At 45.4% G+C, this 14,060-nt stretch overlaps 1 protein-coding gene across 1 annotated transcript in view; it reads right to left on the bottom strand.

The window, feature by feature from the left end:
- The window catches only part of LOC309567518 (ABC-type organic anion transporter ABCA8-like), a 201,140-nt gene that overhangs the window by 25,352 nt on the left and 161,728 nt on the right, over positions 1-14,060 (bottom strand). The window contains exons 27-30 of the mRNA XM_082272902.1: positions 5,460-5,551; positions 4,977-5,097; positions 3,894-4,011; positions 3,453-3,544 (exon numbers count right to left, since the gene is read on the bottom strand). Of these exons, the coding sequence (XP_082129028.1) occupies positions 3,453-3,544; positions 3,894-4,011; positions 4,977-5,097; positions 5,460-5,551 (423 nt within the window). The remainder of the gene's footprint in view (positions 1-3,452; positions 3,545-3,893; positions 4,012-4,976; positions 5,098-5,459; positions 5,552-14,060) is intronic.

The raw sequence follows: 14,060 nt of genomic DNA, 5'->3' as shown, positions 1-14,060 counted from the left end.
TATCCAGGTACAGGACAGCAGGTGTGCCCGGGGGACACAAAGGATTCGGGTCCTTGTCCAGGTACAGGACAGCAGGTGTGCCCGGGCGACACAAAGGATTCGGGTCCTTGTCCAGGTACAGGACAGCAGGTGTGCCCGGGCGACACAAAGGATTCGGGTCCTTGTCCAGGTACAGGACAGCAGGTGTGCCCGGGCGACACAAAGGATTCGGGTCCTTGTCCAGGTACAGGACAGCAGGTATGCACAGGTAACAAAAACGATTTGGGTCCTTATCCAGGTACAGGACAGCAGGTGTGCCTGGGCAACCGTAGGGATTCAGGTCCTTATCCATGTACAAGAGAGCAGGTATGTCTGGGTGACACAAAGGATTCGGGTCCTTATCCAGGTACCGGACAGCAGGTATGCATGGGCGAAAACTAAGGACTTTGGTCCTTATCCAGGTATAGAACAACGGGTAAGCCCGGGTGACACTAAGGATTCAGGTTCTTATCCAGGAACAGGACAGCAGATATGCCCTGGTGACACTAAGGATTCAGGTTCTTATCCAGGTACAGTACAGCAGGTAAGCCCGGGTGACACTAAGGATTCAGGTTCTTATCCAGGTACAGTACAGCAGGTAAGCCCGGGTGACACTAAGGATTCAGGTTCTTATCCAGGAACAGGACAGCAGATAAGCCCGGGTGACACTAAGGATTCAGGTTCTTATCCAGGTACAGTACAGCAGGTATGCCCAGGTGACACTAAGGATTCAGGTTCTTATCCAGGTACAGGACTCAGGTTCTTATCTAGGTACAGTACAGCAGGTATGCCCGGGTGACACTAAGGATTCAGGTTCTTATCCAGGTACAGGACAGCAGGTATGCCCGAGTGACACTAAGGATTCAGGTTCTTATCCAGGTACAGGACAGCAGGTATGCCCAGGTGACACTAAGGATTCAGGTTCTTATCCAGGTACAGGACTCAGGTTCTTATCCAGGTACAGTACAGCAGGTATGCCCGGGTGACACTAAGGATTCAGGTTCTTATCCAGGTACAGTACAGCAGGTATGCCCTGGTGACACTAAGGATTCAGGTTCTTATCCAGGTACAGGACAGCAGGTATGCCCTGGTGACACTAAGGATTCAGGTTCTTATCCAGGTACAGTACAGCAGGTATGCCCGAGTGACACTAAGGATTCAAGTTCTTATCCAGGTACAGGACTCAGGTTCTTATCCAGGTACACGACAGCAGGTATGCCCTGGTGACACTAAGGATTCAGGTTCTTATCCAGGTACAGGACAGCAGGTATGCCCGGGTGACACTAAGGATTCAGGTTCTTATCCAGGTACAGGACAGCAGGTATGCCCGGGTGACACTAAGGATTCAGGTTCTTATCCAGGTACAGGACAGCAGGTATGCCCGGGTGACACTAAGGATTCAGGTTCTTATCCAGGTACAGTACAGCAGGTATGCCCGGGTGACACTAAGGATTCAGGTTCTTATCCAGGTACAGGACAGCAGGTATGCCCAGGTGACACTAAGGATTCAGGTTCTTATCCAGGTACAGTACAGCAGGTATGCCCGAGTGACACTAAGGATTCAGGTCCTTATCTGTGTTACTCTGCCCCATTGCTGACGCTTCAGCCAGATTTTCAAAGCTGTTGGCTGGTATTTTCTGATAGTCCCAGACAAAGGGAGCCCAGACCTGGGCCTTTCTATGTCAGATGGTATCTGCACCTTTCCTCTTCTGCTATCTGGATCATGGATCCAAATGGAGGTTTGGATGTCCCAGACTGCAGGAAGCATCCCACTGCTGCCACCAAATGTGGCAGAGTGCTTGGCACCCTGATTAGGTGTATCCGCCAAACAGTGCATCCTGCTCTCCAAACCCTTCCAGCAGACCGAGAGTTAATACCAACCCTGTTACCCCGATCATCACACACAGACAGGATGTTGAGGTAAAATCCAAAGGAATTATTGTTTATTGAGTAGAAATAAAGGTTTTTATAAACTTCAAAAATAGGTCAGTCACCACATGAACAATAAAACCAAATATTTACCAAAACATCACTTAATGGTTTAGGTAACGAGTTAAAGTCATCACAAGGCTAATTCCATCGTAAGAACCTCCAAGAGTTAGCCAAATTAGCCAACAGATAGAAACAATAGGTGACTCAATTAACACAAATAACAATGGCAATGCACACCCAAGAGGCACACAATGGAGAGACACAAACGTGTGTATTCTGTCCACTAGACAAGTCGTCAGAAGACAAATAATGTCCCAGCAGTCTGAAAAGGTGGAATTAATTTATCTTCATAGATTTCTTGTTGATAAATATTTCTGTCCCAAGTGAAGGAGCTTCTCCAACCCAGTCTGCAGGAGGGACACCATATTCCCTCTGACCATTAACCTGTACAGGATTAAGATTATACCTTGAGGACAGTGGTCTCCAGACTATGGTCCTTTGCTTACTTTTATCTGGCCCTTGGCCCACTATTACTTCCACTGGTTTAAGGTACTAATCCTCCCACTGACCCACAAGCCTGAAATATTGTTTAATTCTACTGGGCACAATCCATCCCCCTAAAATAGGAAATGGACCCTTATTTAAAACTTTTGGAGACCCCTGATATAGGATAACTATAGGGTCACTGGATTTTGAACTGCAAGAATTTCCACAGAGAGTGTCACTCAGAGCAGACTGCCCCAGAACTGTTCACAGAGTGTAGGCTGGAGTCCCCCGCAGCAGCAGAACTGTCCCCATTATGTCTATGTGCAGAGCAGCAGTACTGCAACTAGGTCCAGACTCCAGAGTGCGAGGCAAGACCTCAGGAACCCAAAAACACAGGCAGCAGATGGTGGTGAGGGTGGAATGGACAGGGTTGACCAGATGACTGTAGGCAGGCAGGGGCAACAGACGCAGACTGGTGCTGGTAAAGCAGGAGCAGCAGCAGGATGGTGGTTCCTCTATGCTGAATGGTCAGAACGATCCACCTGGCAGATGAGGTCAGCGCTCAGCATTAACCTTTTCTGCAGTGAGAGCCCAAGGTAGCAGAACATTTAATAGGTGCCTGGTGGTACAATAATGAGGTAGTAACCTCAAAAGCGGTCCGGGCTTACTTTTATCAGGACACTCAGGTCTGGAAAGGGCCCAGTACCCAGAAGTCCCATTTCAGCCTAGCCCTGCATGTCCAGTCTAGTGGGTTCCAGACACGGCACTCCAAGGTCAGGCTGAGGAACAGGCAATCTGTGTATAGAGACTAGCTCAAGCAGTGGTGACCTGTGGAATCATGACTGAAGTAGATGGAAGAAAAAGGAAAAACATTGAAGAAAAAAGACAAGCAAAGTGTGACATTGTCAGATTATGTATGCACATCTATGTATAAATCCAGCTTCACCAAGAGACACAAGGTGATGGCCATTGTAGGTATGTTCAACGTACCGCCATTGTAGGTACATTTTACCAACCTGCCCTGCGGATGGCTTCAGTTCTCCAGCAAGCATGGATATGGAGGTGGTTTTCCCAGCACCATTGGGGCCCAGTAGTCCCAGAACCTCACCTAGAAAGCCAAATTGTGAGAAGCACACAGAGGATTACTAAATAATGGGGTGGAGCTACACTGATGATCTTGTGATAGTGAAGTGACAAAAACAGAGACAAGAATAAGTGACAGGAATAATGGTACCAACATATGCAAAGCTTTCTCTCTAGATTCCCTCCACTGAAAGAAAAACATTTGGGGATGAATGTAGGCTGGAGTTACTGATACATATAAAGGGGGAATCAGGAAATTGGTGGAAGCTCACTAAAAATGTTGTTAAATGACTCTCACTGTAATGAAAGTATGAAGACAAAGCAAGTTAATAGTCAGAAGCAGGGCTGGGGGGGGGGGGGGGGTCAGGCATCACCTTTCCGTACACAGAAGGACAGGTTCTTGGTGGCCACTCTCTTCTTTTTCCTACAGCTGAACATTCCGCTCTTCACCTTGAACTCTTTGCGGACACTGTCTACAATGATGACTGGTTTCTGGATTTGGGAGAATGCAGAAAATAAGTCATGGATGGAGAGGACTGGTGGATGGAGAGGACTGGTGGATGGAGAGGACTGGTGGATGGAGAGGACTGGTGGATGGAGAGGTCTGGTGGATGGAGAGGACTGGTGGATGGAGAGGACTGGTGGATGGAGAGAACTGTGGATGGAGAGGTCTGGTGGATGGAGAGGTCTGGTGGATGGAGAGGTCTGGTGGATGGAGAGGTCCGGTGGATGGAGAGGTCTGGTGGATAGAGAGGTCTAGTGGATAAAAGAGGACTGGTGGATGGAGAGGACTGGTGGATGGAGAGGACTGGTGGATGGAGAGGACTGGTGGATGGAGAGGTCTGGTGGATAGAGAGGTCTGGTGGATGGAGAGGACTGGTGGATGGAGAGGTCTGGTGGAGGGAGAGGTCTGGTGGATGGAGAGGTCTGGTGGATGGAGAGGTCTGGTGGATGGAGAGCACTTGTGGATAGAGAAGAATGATGAATGGAGAGGACTGGTGGATGGGGAGGACTGGTGGATGGAGAGGGCCAGTGGATGGAGAGGGCCAGTGGATGGAGAGGGCCAGTGGATGGAGAGGACTGGTGGATGGAGAGGTCTGGTGGATGGAGAGGGCCAGTGGATGGAGAGGACTGGTGGATGGAGAGGACTGGTGGATGGAGAGGTCTGGTGGATGGAGAGGACTGTGGATGGAGAGGTCTGGTGGATGGAGAGGTCTGGTGGATGGAGAGGGCCAGTGGATGGAGAGGACTGGTGGATGGAGAGGTTTGGTGGATGGAGAGGGCCAGTGGATGGAGAGGGCCAGTGGATGGAGAGGACTGGTGGATGGAGAGGACTGGTGGATGGAGAGGTTTGGTGGATGGAGAGGGCCAGTGGATGGAGAGGTTTGGTGGATGGAGAGGGCCAGTGGATGGAGAGGGCCAGTGGATGGAAGGTGTCTGTTTGGAGAGCTCATCACCTCGTCCTGAGGACTGCCAGTCTTGCAAAGCTGCACTCTCTCTCTTTCTGCCAGAACTTCCTCATCTGCATCGTCCGACTCCTCCGGATTTGGCTTTATTGTCAGTTCTCTTCTTGAAATTCTGAAAAGAATCAATAAATTCTGGTGTTCTATCAGCTGACCGGCCGCTGTTGTCTCATCTCACTGAGAGACACTAAAACTGGCCACAGATGGATCCAAATTCCTGCTAATCCAGAAGAATTCCCATCCATGTGTGAGTGCCCCCATCGTTACATCAATCTTTGTAGAATGGGAATGTTGGAAAATTTTTGTCGATCAACAGCTGTAGCCAATCGAATGCAGCTGCTCATCAGTGTATTCTGACAGCAGAGTCCTATCAGGGAGATTCATTCATCCAACTGACTTGTGTGTATGGGGGAATCTATGCGTTTTTATCTCGTTCAGTCTGCTGGATAACAAAGGTAAGAGAAGGAAGACACTGACCTGAACACAGGGTCTCTCTTCAGACTTCGTCTCCCAAATCTCCATTCCAAAAACCACAACATTCCATAGAAGAGGACCACGTGAATGTAGGACTGCCGGCAAGAGGAGGTCAGTACAGTGTGATGACAGCAGAGGTCACTAGAGGTATTATTATCAGCTGCTTATGCCAACAAATCTCCATCTATGACATCATCATGTACTACTATCATCATCTATGACATCATCATGTACTACTATCATCATCTATGACATAATTATGTACTACTATATTCTATGACATCATCGAGTACTACTATATTCTATGACATCATCATGTACTACTATCATCATCTATGACATCATTGTGTAATACTATCATCTTCTATGACTGTGGCAAAAGTGACCTCACCACTGGTTTTTGTAGAGGCCTGCTTGCAAGCCTCTTACCCTGGGACTATGGGCTCTATGATAACCCCTTGGACTTTTAACTGGAACAGATTCAAACATGTGGTGGTGGCCATCTTAAATTGTCCAGCAGTGTTTTGTATGTGGAACTGTTTTGGGCATGGGACCATGTGCACGGTGGGGCAAAAAAAAAAAAACTTCCAGGAAAATCCTGAACCGATCTGGGTGATTTTTGGATATGTTGTTCACCCAGATCGGGGCTATCAGGGGATGTGTTGTATTTTGGGGTACTTTTTGGGGTTTGCAAAAATGTATGTTTTTTCTGCTTAGAGTTAATTGAGTTAGTCCATTGTCTTAGTTAATTGTATCACAGGCAGAGGGGAGGGATTGTGTACAGTGTATGGGACTGACTGAGTGTAAAACTCTGTTTTTATTGGATTGTGAATTTTATGCCCTGTGTCCCACAAGGTCCACCTGGGCGGTAACCTTGTGGGGGGAAACTGTATAAAAGAGCAGCTGTACCATTAAACCTTGAGTTCTACTTCACCCTCAATCTAGAGTCCTGTCTCTTATTGTGGGAATCTGCTACAAGGGATTGCTATGCTCTTCATACTCCCTTGAATAATCACTACGCTCTTGTAAGAGCTTTTTCCTGTTCCTTCTTCACTCTCTGGGGAAAGAGAGGTTCACCCACTGGAACCTGGAGCCTTGTCTTAGGTCCAGGGTGGATAGAAGATGGCAAGACCCTAACCAAGCTGCAGCGGTTCGTGGGGTCTGAGGTGGTTATGGTGTCTGGTGGAGTGCTTGGAGCCCTCGGGAAGCACTAGAAGCATCCATCAACGGAGGTACCCAGTCGAGGTGCCAGGTCATCCGTTACAAAGACATCATCATGTACTACTATCATCATCTATGACATCATTGTGTACTACAATCATCTATGATATCATCGTGTTCTATTATCAGCTATGAAATCATGGTGTGATCAGTGGACACAGCGAAACACTGATCGGTGTACCTGGTTGCTATGAGCGTCTCTAGTATCATATGATTGCTGTAGCCAATCAGCGATTACATGGACAGTATTAAACAAAGCATCATTGTTTACTACTGTGTGATCCCTGTGATTGGTTAATTCACAGCAGGCCTTTACCGTGTGATAGCTGTGGCCAATCACAACTATCACAGTATTTCTCAATGGGGGACCAGTCCCTGATCACTGCCACACCAGTCCCAGATCACTGCCAACCCAGTCCCTGATCCCCCCACACCAGTCCCTAATCACCACCACAGCAGTCCCTGATCCCTGCCACACCGGACCCTGATCGCAGCCACACCAGTCCCTGATCACTGCCACACCAGTCCCTGATCACCGCCACACCAGTCCCAGTGTCCCGGTAACCGCCACCCCTGATCACTGCCATGCATCCCTGATCCGCACCACACCAGTCCCTGATCACTGCCACACCGTGAAATGTTGCCTCTGCCTGGGATCACATTTCTGCCTGCTGCCTGAACTGACCCATCTGCACATCCCACCATTCCTGTGAGACCCCAGTTCCAGCCATCCCCTGTGGCTAACTCCACTCCTGGAACCCCAGGAACTCTTTTCTCCTTCCTTTCTTCAGCCTCCTGTGCTTCCAGGCCAGTGAAGATGACATTCCTGGGGGTGGCCACGTATCAGTAGGCTAGGCTTGCTTGGTTTATAAGAACTAGGACTGGTATAGGTGACGCTACACTAAGCCATATTCCCTGACCATCCGTTTAGAGGAGACCATTACACTACATTGGTTTTCATACAATCGGTGGATTTGTGTGACACAGAAGATACCGCTATATAATCAGTCCAGACAGTGACAAAGTCTCACACATGGGGTGTCCCCAAACTAAGGAGGAGGAGCAGAATTTATGTTTGGGGTGTAAGTCTGAGTATGTCCATGCTGTGTGGAAGAAATATCTAAGAACATTTATAACTTTTTGAAAAAAAATAATTTTCATTTTCTTTCCACATTTTTCAAAAAACGTTTGTTAAAGAAAAAAAAATGAAGTCTTCAAAAGACTTGTAATACCTCTAAAATAATACTTTGGGGTGTTTGCTTCCAAAAGGTGGTCATTTTATGTGTTTCCCCTGTCCTGGTGTTCCAGGACTTCAAAAAATGTGAAAGGTAGTCAGGAAATGAGATTAGATTAGATTAGATAGTGTCATTTATCCCTCTAGAACACCTGAAGGTGCTCCTTGGATTTTGGATACATCAGGATTAATTTTCATATATACACCCTAGTTTGTGGATTCTATACCTTTCCCACTAAATAATATACACTGATTTGGCTTTTTTTTTTTTTTTTAAGAAATGGAGCAGAATACATTTTGGCCTAAATTTAAAAAGAAAGATTATTTGTTTACAAAATTTTAAAACAAAAACTAAGAAAATATATATATATATATATATAATAATAAAAAAAAAAACCCAATGATAATATTATACCACCAAAAGAAAGCTCTATCTGTGTGAAAAAAATTATAAAAATTTTTATTTCGATACAGTGTTGCATGACTGAGTAATTGTCATTCAAAGAATGACAGCGCTGAAAGCTGAAAAATGGCCTGGGCAGGAAGGGGGTGAAAGTGTCTGTACTTGAAGGGGTTAAGCTATTGCCAAGTGCCCCATGTACATTTTCTGTGGGGCAGAGGCTCCTCTGCGCAGAATCACTTTAGGGACGTGATTCTGCACTTCCGGGTCTGGAGCACGCATGCACCCCACCAGCAACCCACTCCCAGTGTGATTGGACACAGTGGGAGCCAATCAGTGGGTCCAGATAAGCAGGAACACAGATCTTTGCCTTCCTTTAGTAAAAGCACCTCCCCCACAGTTAGTAAACACTCCCTAGGCACACAGTTAACCCTTTGATCGCCCCTGATGTTTAACCCTTTCCCTGCTAGTGTCATTAGTACAGTGACAGTGCATATTGTTAGCACTGATCACTGTATTAGCGAGACTGGTTAAAAAAAAAAAGTGCCAAAAGCATCAGTTAGGTGTCTGGTTTGTCTGCCACAATGTCGCAGTCCCGCTAAGTCACGGATCGCCGCCATTACTAGTAAAAAAATAAATAAAAATCCCTGCATATTTCCCCTAGTTTGTAGACGCGATAACTTTCACGCAAACCAATCAGTATACACTTATTGGGGATTTTTATTATCACAAATATGCAGCAGAATACAGATTGGAATAAATTGAAGAAATTGGATTTTTTACAATTTTTTATTGGATGTTTTATAGCAGGAAGTAAAGAATATTGTTTTTTTTTTTTTTTTTTCAGAATGGTCGCTCTTTTTTTTTTTATAGCGCAAAATATAAAAATAAAAACCGCACAGGTGATCAAATACAACCAAAAGAAAGCTCTATCTGTGGGAAAAAAAGGACATTTTATTTGGTTACAGCGTCGCACGACCGCGCAATTGTCAGTTAATGTAACGCAGTGCCGTATTGCAAAAAAATGGCCTGGTCATGAAGGGGGGTAAATCATGAAGGCAGGGCATGGGGCCTTCCTGAGATCATTAAAAAAATACTTTAAGTTTTGTTAGTGGCTTACATAAAAATATATTCCAAGTACTGAGGGAAAATCTCCATGCCAGAAGAGGTGGATCACATGACATTGCACAAGGGTGTCCATTGGCCAGATTTATCCTAAGATGGTACACAGATCAGGGCCTGCTGGATCACATGACATTGTACAAGGGTGTCCATTGGCCAGATTTATGGAAAGAAAACAGAAAACGCTTACAATGAACATGATGATAAGAAGATCCTCGTTGTTCTGGAATTCTGGATCCCATTTCTTCCTATATTCATCATAAACCTGGGAAAAACAGAGAGATAGTCAGGACACAAAATATAATCTGAGGACCCAGATGAGATATCCGATGGAAGTTCTCTTACAGAACTCTTCACACTTCTCTAAGCAATGAAGGAATCTTCCAGAACTCAACTTCTGTTCTCCAAATTACAGAGGGAACAACAACCCAATCAAGTGTTATTCTATATACTGTATATATATATATATATATACAGTATCTCACAAAAGTAAGTACACCCCTCACATTTTTGTAAACATTTTATTCTATCTTTTTATGTGACAACACTGAAGAAATTACACTTTGCTACAATGTAAAGTAGTGAGTGTACAGCTTGTATAAGAGCCGGTTCACACTGGGGCGACCTGTCAGGCGACCTGATCGCCTGACAGGTCGCCGTAAGTCGCCTGGCATAGAGAAGCTGTGGACCCGTTCTAATAAGAGCGACACAAGTCGCTCCGACTTAGAAAAAGGGTCCGGAGCTTCTTTGGGGCGACCCGGAGCGACCGTCATAGACTTCAATGTTATGAAGTCCGTTCCGGCCACTCCGAGGTCGCGGTGCGAGCAGCGCACCGCGACTTGTGAGGTCGCCCCGGCAAGTCGGATCGCTCTAATGTGAACCGGCTCTTACAGTGTAAATTTACTGTCCCCTCAAAATAACTCAACACACAGCCATTAATGTCTAAACCGCTGGCAACAATATTTTAACACATCCAGCTTCATAGATTGGATTGACGATCCATGTCTTCTATAGTTTGGAAGTAGATATCTACATGAGGTCAGCCATGTTGGTTTTCTCATTGACAGTCCAGGTTTTCTAAGGATTGGAAGTAGACATCTACACGAGGACAGCCGTGTTGATATTCTCAGTGACGGTCCGGTTTTCCATGGATTGGAAGTAGACATCTACATAAGGATAGCCATGTGAATTTTCTCAGTGGTGATCCATGTCTTCCATGGATTGGAAGCAGACATCTACATGAGGACAGCCACATTTGTTTTCTTAATGGCGGCCCATGTCTTCTATGGATTGAAAGTAGACAACTACATAAAGAAAGCCGTGTTGATTTTCTCAGTGGCGGTCCATGTCTTCTATGGATTGGAAGTAGACATCTACATAAGGATAGCCATGTGAATTTTCTCAGTGGTGATCCATGTCTTCTATGGATTGGAAGTAGACATCTACATGAGAACAACCATGTTGATTTTCTCAATGGGGGTCCATGTCTTCTATGGATTGGAAGTAGACATCTACATGAGGACAGCCAAGGTTCATCTGGACACTAGATATGGTCCAACTCCATACATATGACAATGACAGTGCTGCCATCACCTACAAATCACAAACTGGAGGAAAATCTCCTTCCTGACCCTCTGGTCAGTACACTCTGCAGATTGGCACACTGGCTTTGTAGGCCTAACCCTGATCCTGCTATTGGAATCAGCTGGTCCATAGAACCTCTGACCACTTTCGGGAGCAGTGGCTTTGTGTCACAGTAGGTGACACCCCCAGAGGTGATTGGCTAAGGGTTAGACTCAATCCTGTCCCTCTATAAAATGACCAGTAGATAAAGTGAACAGGGTCATTCTACTGGAGCCTGCCCTGAACAAAATGGACTTGAATGGGACAGTCAGTCTGATTGCACGCAGATGAGTGTCAGTCTGTGTTAGAGCATTAGAGACAATTTTAACAGACAATCTACATAAGGACAGTCATATTGATTTTCTCAGTGATGGTGCAGTCTTCTATGAATTGGAAGTAAACATCTGCATGAGGACAGCCATTGTGGTTCTCAGTGATGGTCCAGTCTTCTATAGATTGGAAGTAAACATCTACACAAGGACAGCCATTGTGGTTCTCAGTGATGGTCCAGTCTTCTATAGATTGGAAGTAGACATCTACATGACGGCAGCCTTGTTGATTTTCTCAGTGATGATTTATGTCTTCTATGGATTGGAAGTAGACATCTACATGAGAACAACCATGTTGATTTTCTCAGGGGAGGTCCATGTCTTCTATGGATTGGAAGTAGACATCTACATAAGGACAGCCATGTTGATTCTCTCAGTGGTGGCCCGGTCTTCTATGGATTGGAAGTAGACATCTACATAAGGACAGCCATGTTGATTCTCTCAGTGACGGTCCATTTTTTTATAGATTGGAAGTAGACATCTAAATGAGAGAACCCATGTTGATTTTGTCAGTGGAGGTCCATGTCTTCTATGGATTGGAAGTAGACATCTACATAAGGACAGCCATGTCGATTTTCTCAGTGATGGCCCAGTCTTCTATGGATTGGAAGTTGACATCTACATGAGGGCAGCCATGTTGATTTTCTCAGTGACGGTCCATTTATTTTATGGATTGGAAGTAGACATCTAAATGAGAACACCCATGTTGATTTTCTCAGTGGAGGTCCAAATCTTTAATGGATTGGAAGTAGAAATCTACATGAGGACAGCCATATTGATTTTCTCAGTGGCGGTCCATGTCTTCTATAGATGGGAAGTAGACATCTACATGAGGACAGCCAAGTTTCATCTGGACACTAGATATGGTCCATACATATGACAATGACAGCGCTGCCACCACCTACAAATTACAGACTGGAGGAAAACCTCCTTCCTGACCCTCTGGTCAGTACACTCTGCAGACTGGCAAACCAGCTAACACCTGATCCTACCATTCGCTGGACCATAAAACCTCTGACCTCTTCCAGGAGCAGCGCCTTTCCTCACAGTAGGCGACACCCCCAGAGGTAATTGGCTAAGGGTTAGACTCCATCCTGTCCTTTTATAAAATGACCAGTAAGAAGAGTGAATGGGGTCATTCTACCAGAGCCAGTCCTGAACAAAATAGAACTAAATGAGTCAGTCAGTCTGATTGTATGCAGATGAGTGTCAGTCTGTGTTAGGGCATTAGAGACAATTTTAACACTTTTGAAAACATGGTTTAATAATGAAAAGGTAAAAAACGGTGCAAAACAAATATTTTAAAAATAAATAAATAAAAAACATCACAAAGAAACAGAGAGACAACAATGCAACAGCAAACAAAAGGGTTGAAAAATGGAAATACTTATTAAGCCCGATTTCAGCAAAGTTCAATCAATAAGCAAGATGGTTCATCGGCTCTCATAAGACTTCACAGGTTGTCCTTGGTTTGAACTGCAGAGCGTCCCCTCCTTTTCCTGCCTATGAGGGGGGGGGGGGGGGGGGAGTGTGTTCACAGAAATTATCTGACCAATTAGGTGGTTAAAAAGTGGCATTGTGATGTCACTGTGGTTACGACCATGTCCCAGATACAGTTTTCTATAGCTGTTAATATCTTTGAATACCTTCATGTTACTGCCTGCTAACAGGTTTAACCACTTTACCACCGGAGTGCTAAAAGACCAGGGTTTTTTTTGCGATTTTTTACTGCGTGACTTTAATGGACAATTGCGCGGTCGTGCAACGCTGTACCTAAACGAATTTCACGTCCTTTTTTCCCCCACAAACAGAGCTTTCTTTTGGTGGTATTTGATCACCTGTGTGATTTTTTGATCACGCGCTATAAACAAAAAAAGAGCGTAATTTTTGCAAAAATAACAATATTTTTCACTTTTTTTTATATGAAATTCCCCCCCAAAAAAATGTAAAAATCAAAATTTTTTAACATTTTCGGCCAATTTGTTTTACGCTACCTATGTTTGGTAAAAAAAAAATCGCAAAAGGCGTATTTTGATTGGTTTGCGCAAAAGTTATCGCGTTTACTAACAAAGGGAAAGATTTTTGTCATTTTTGGTGGGTTTTTTTTTTAACGAGTAATGGCGGCGATCTGCGATTTTTTTTGCAGGACTGCGACATTGCGGCAGACAGATCGGACCCTTGACTGACATTTTTGACACTTTTGGGGGTACCAGTGACATTACTGCAGTAATCAGTGCTATAAATATGCACTGTTACTGCAAAAATGACACTGGCAGGGAAGGGGTTAACTGTATTGGAGAGGGAGGGGTTAAGTGTGTCCTAGGGGCGTGCTTCTAACTGTAGTGGGACATTGCTATTGGTGTAAAAACAAAGATCAACGGTTCTACATAGTAGAACCGTCTGATCTTCATTTTTACACAGGGAGAATGACAGGCGGCTTGTTTACAAAAGCCGCTCTGTCTTTCTCCCGCTGTACCGGCGATCGTAGTGTGACATCGGGTCCGCCAGTCACACTCCCGCACTCCTCCGTGAACGAGCCGAGGCGGGCGCGCCCCTCGGCGGGCGCGCGCTCGCCCGCTATTGGCTCTAGAAGGAGTGACAGGCGAGCGACGTAGACCTACGTCACTCTGCCTGGCCGGGGCTGACTGCCGCAGTAAATATACTGTGAGCAGTCG

Source organism: Pelophylax lessonae, assembly GCF_965119305.1.
Source record: "Pelophylax lessonae genome assembly, chromosome: 11".
Classification (NCBI taxonomy): Eukaryota; Metazoa; Chordata; class Amphibia; order Anura; family Ranidae; genus Pelophylax; species Pelophylax lessonae.
The sequence above is the reverse complement of the archived record's forward strand: the minus strand, read 5'-3'. Positions and strand labels throughout refer to the sequence as shown.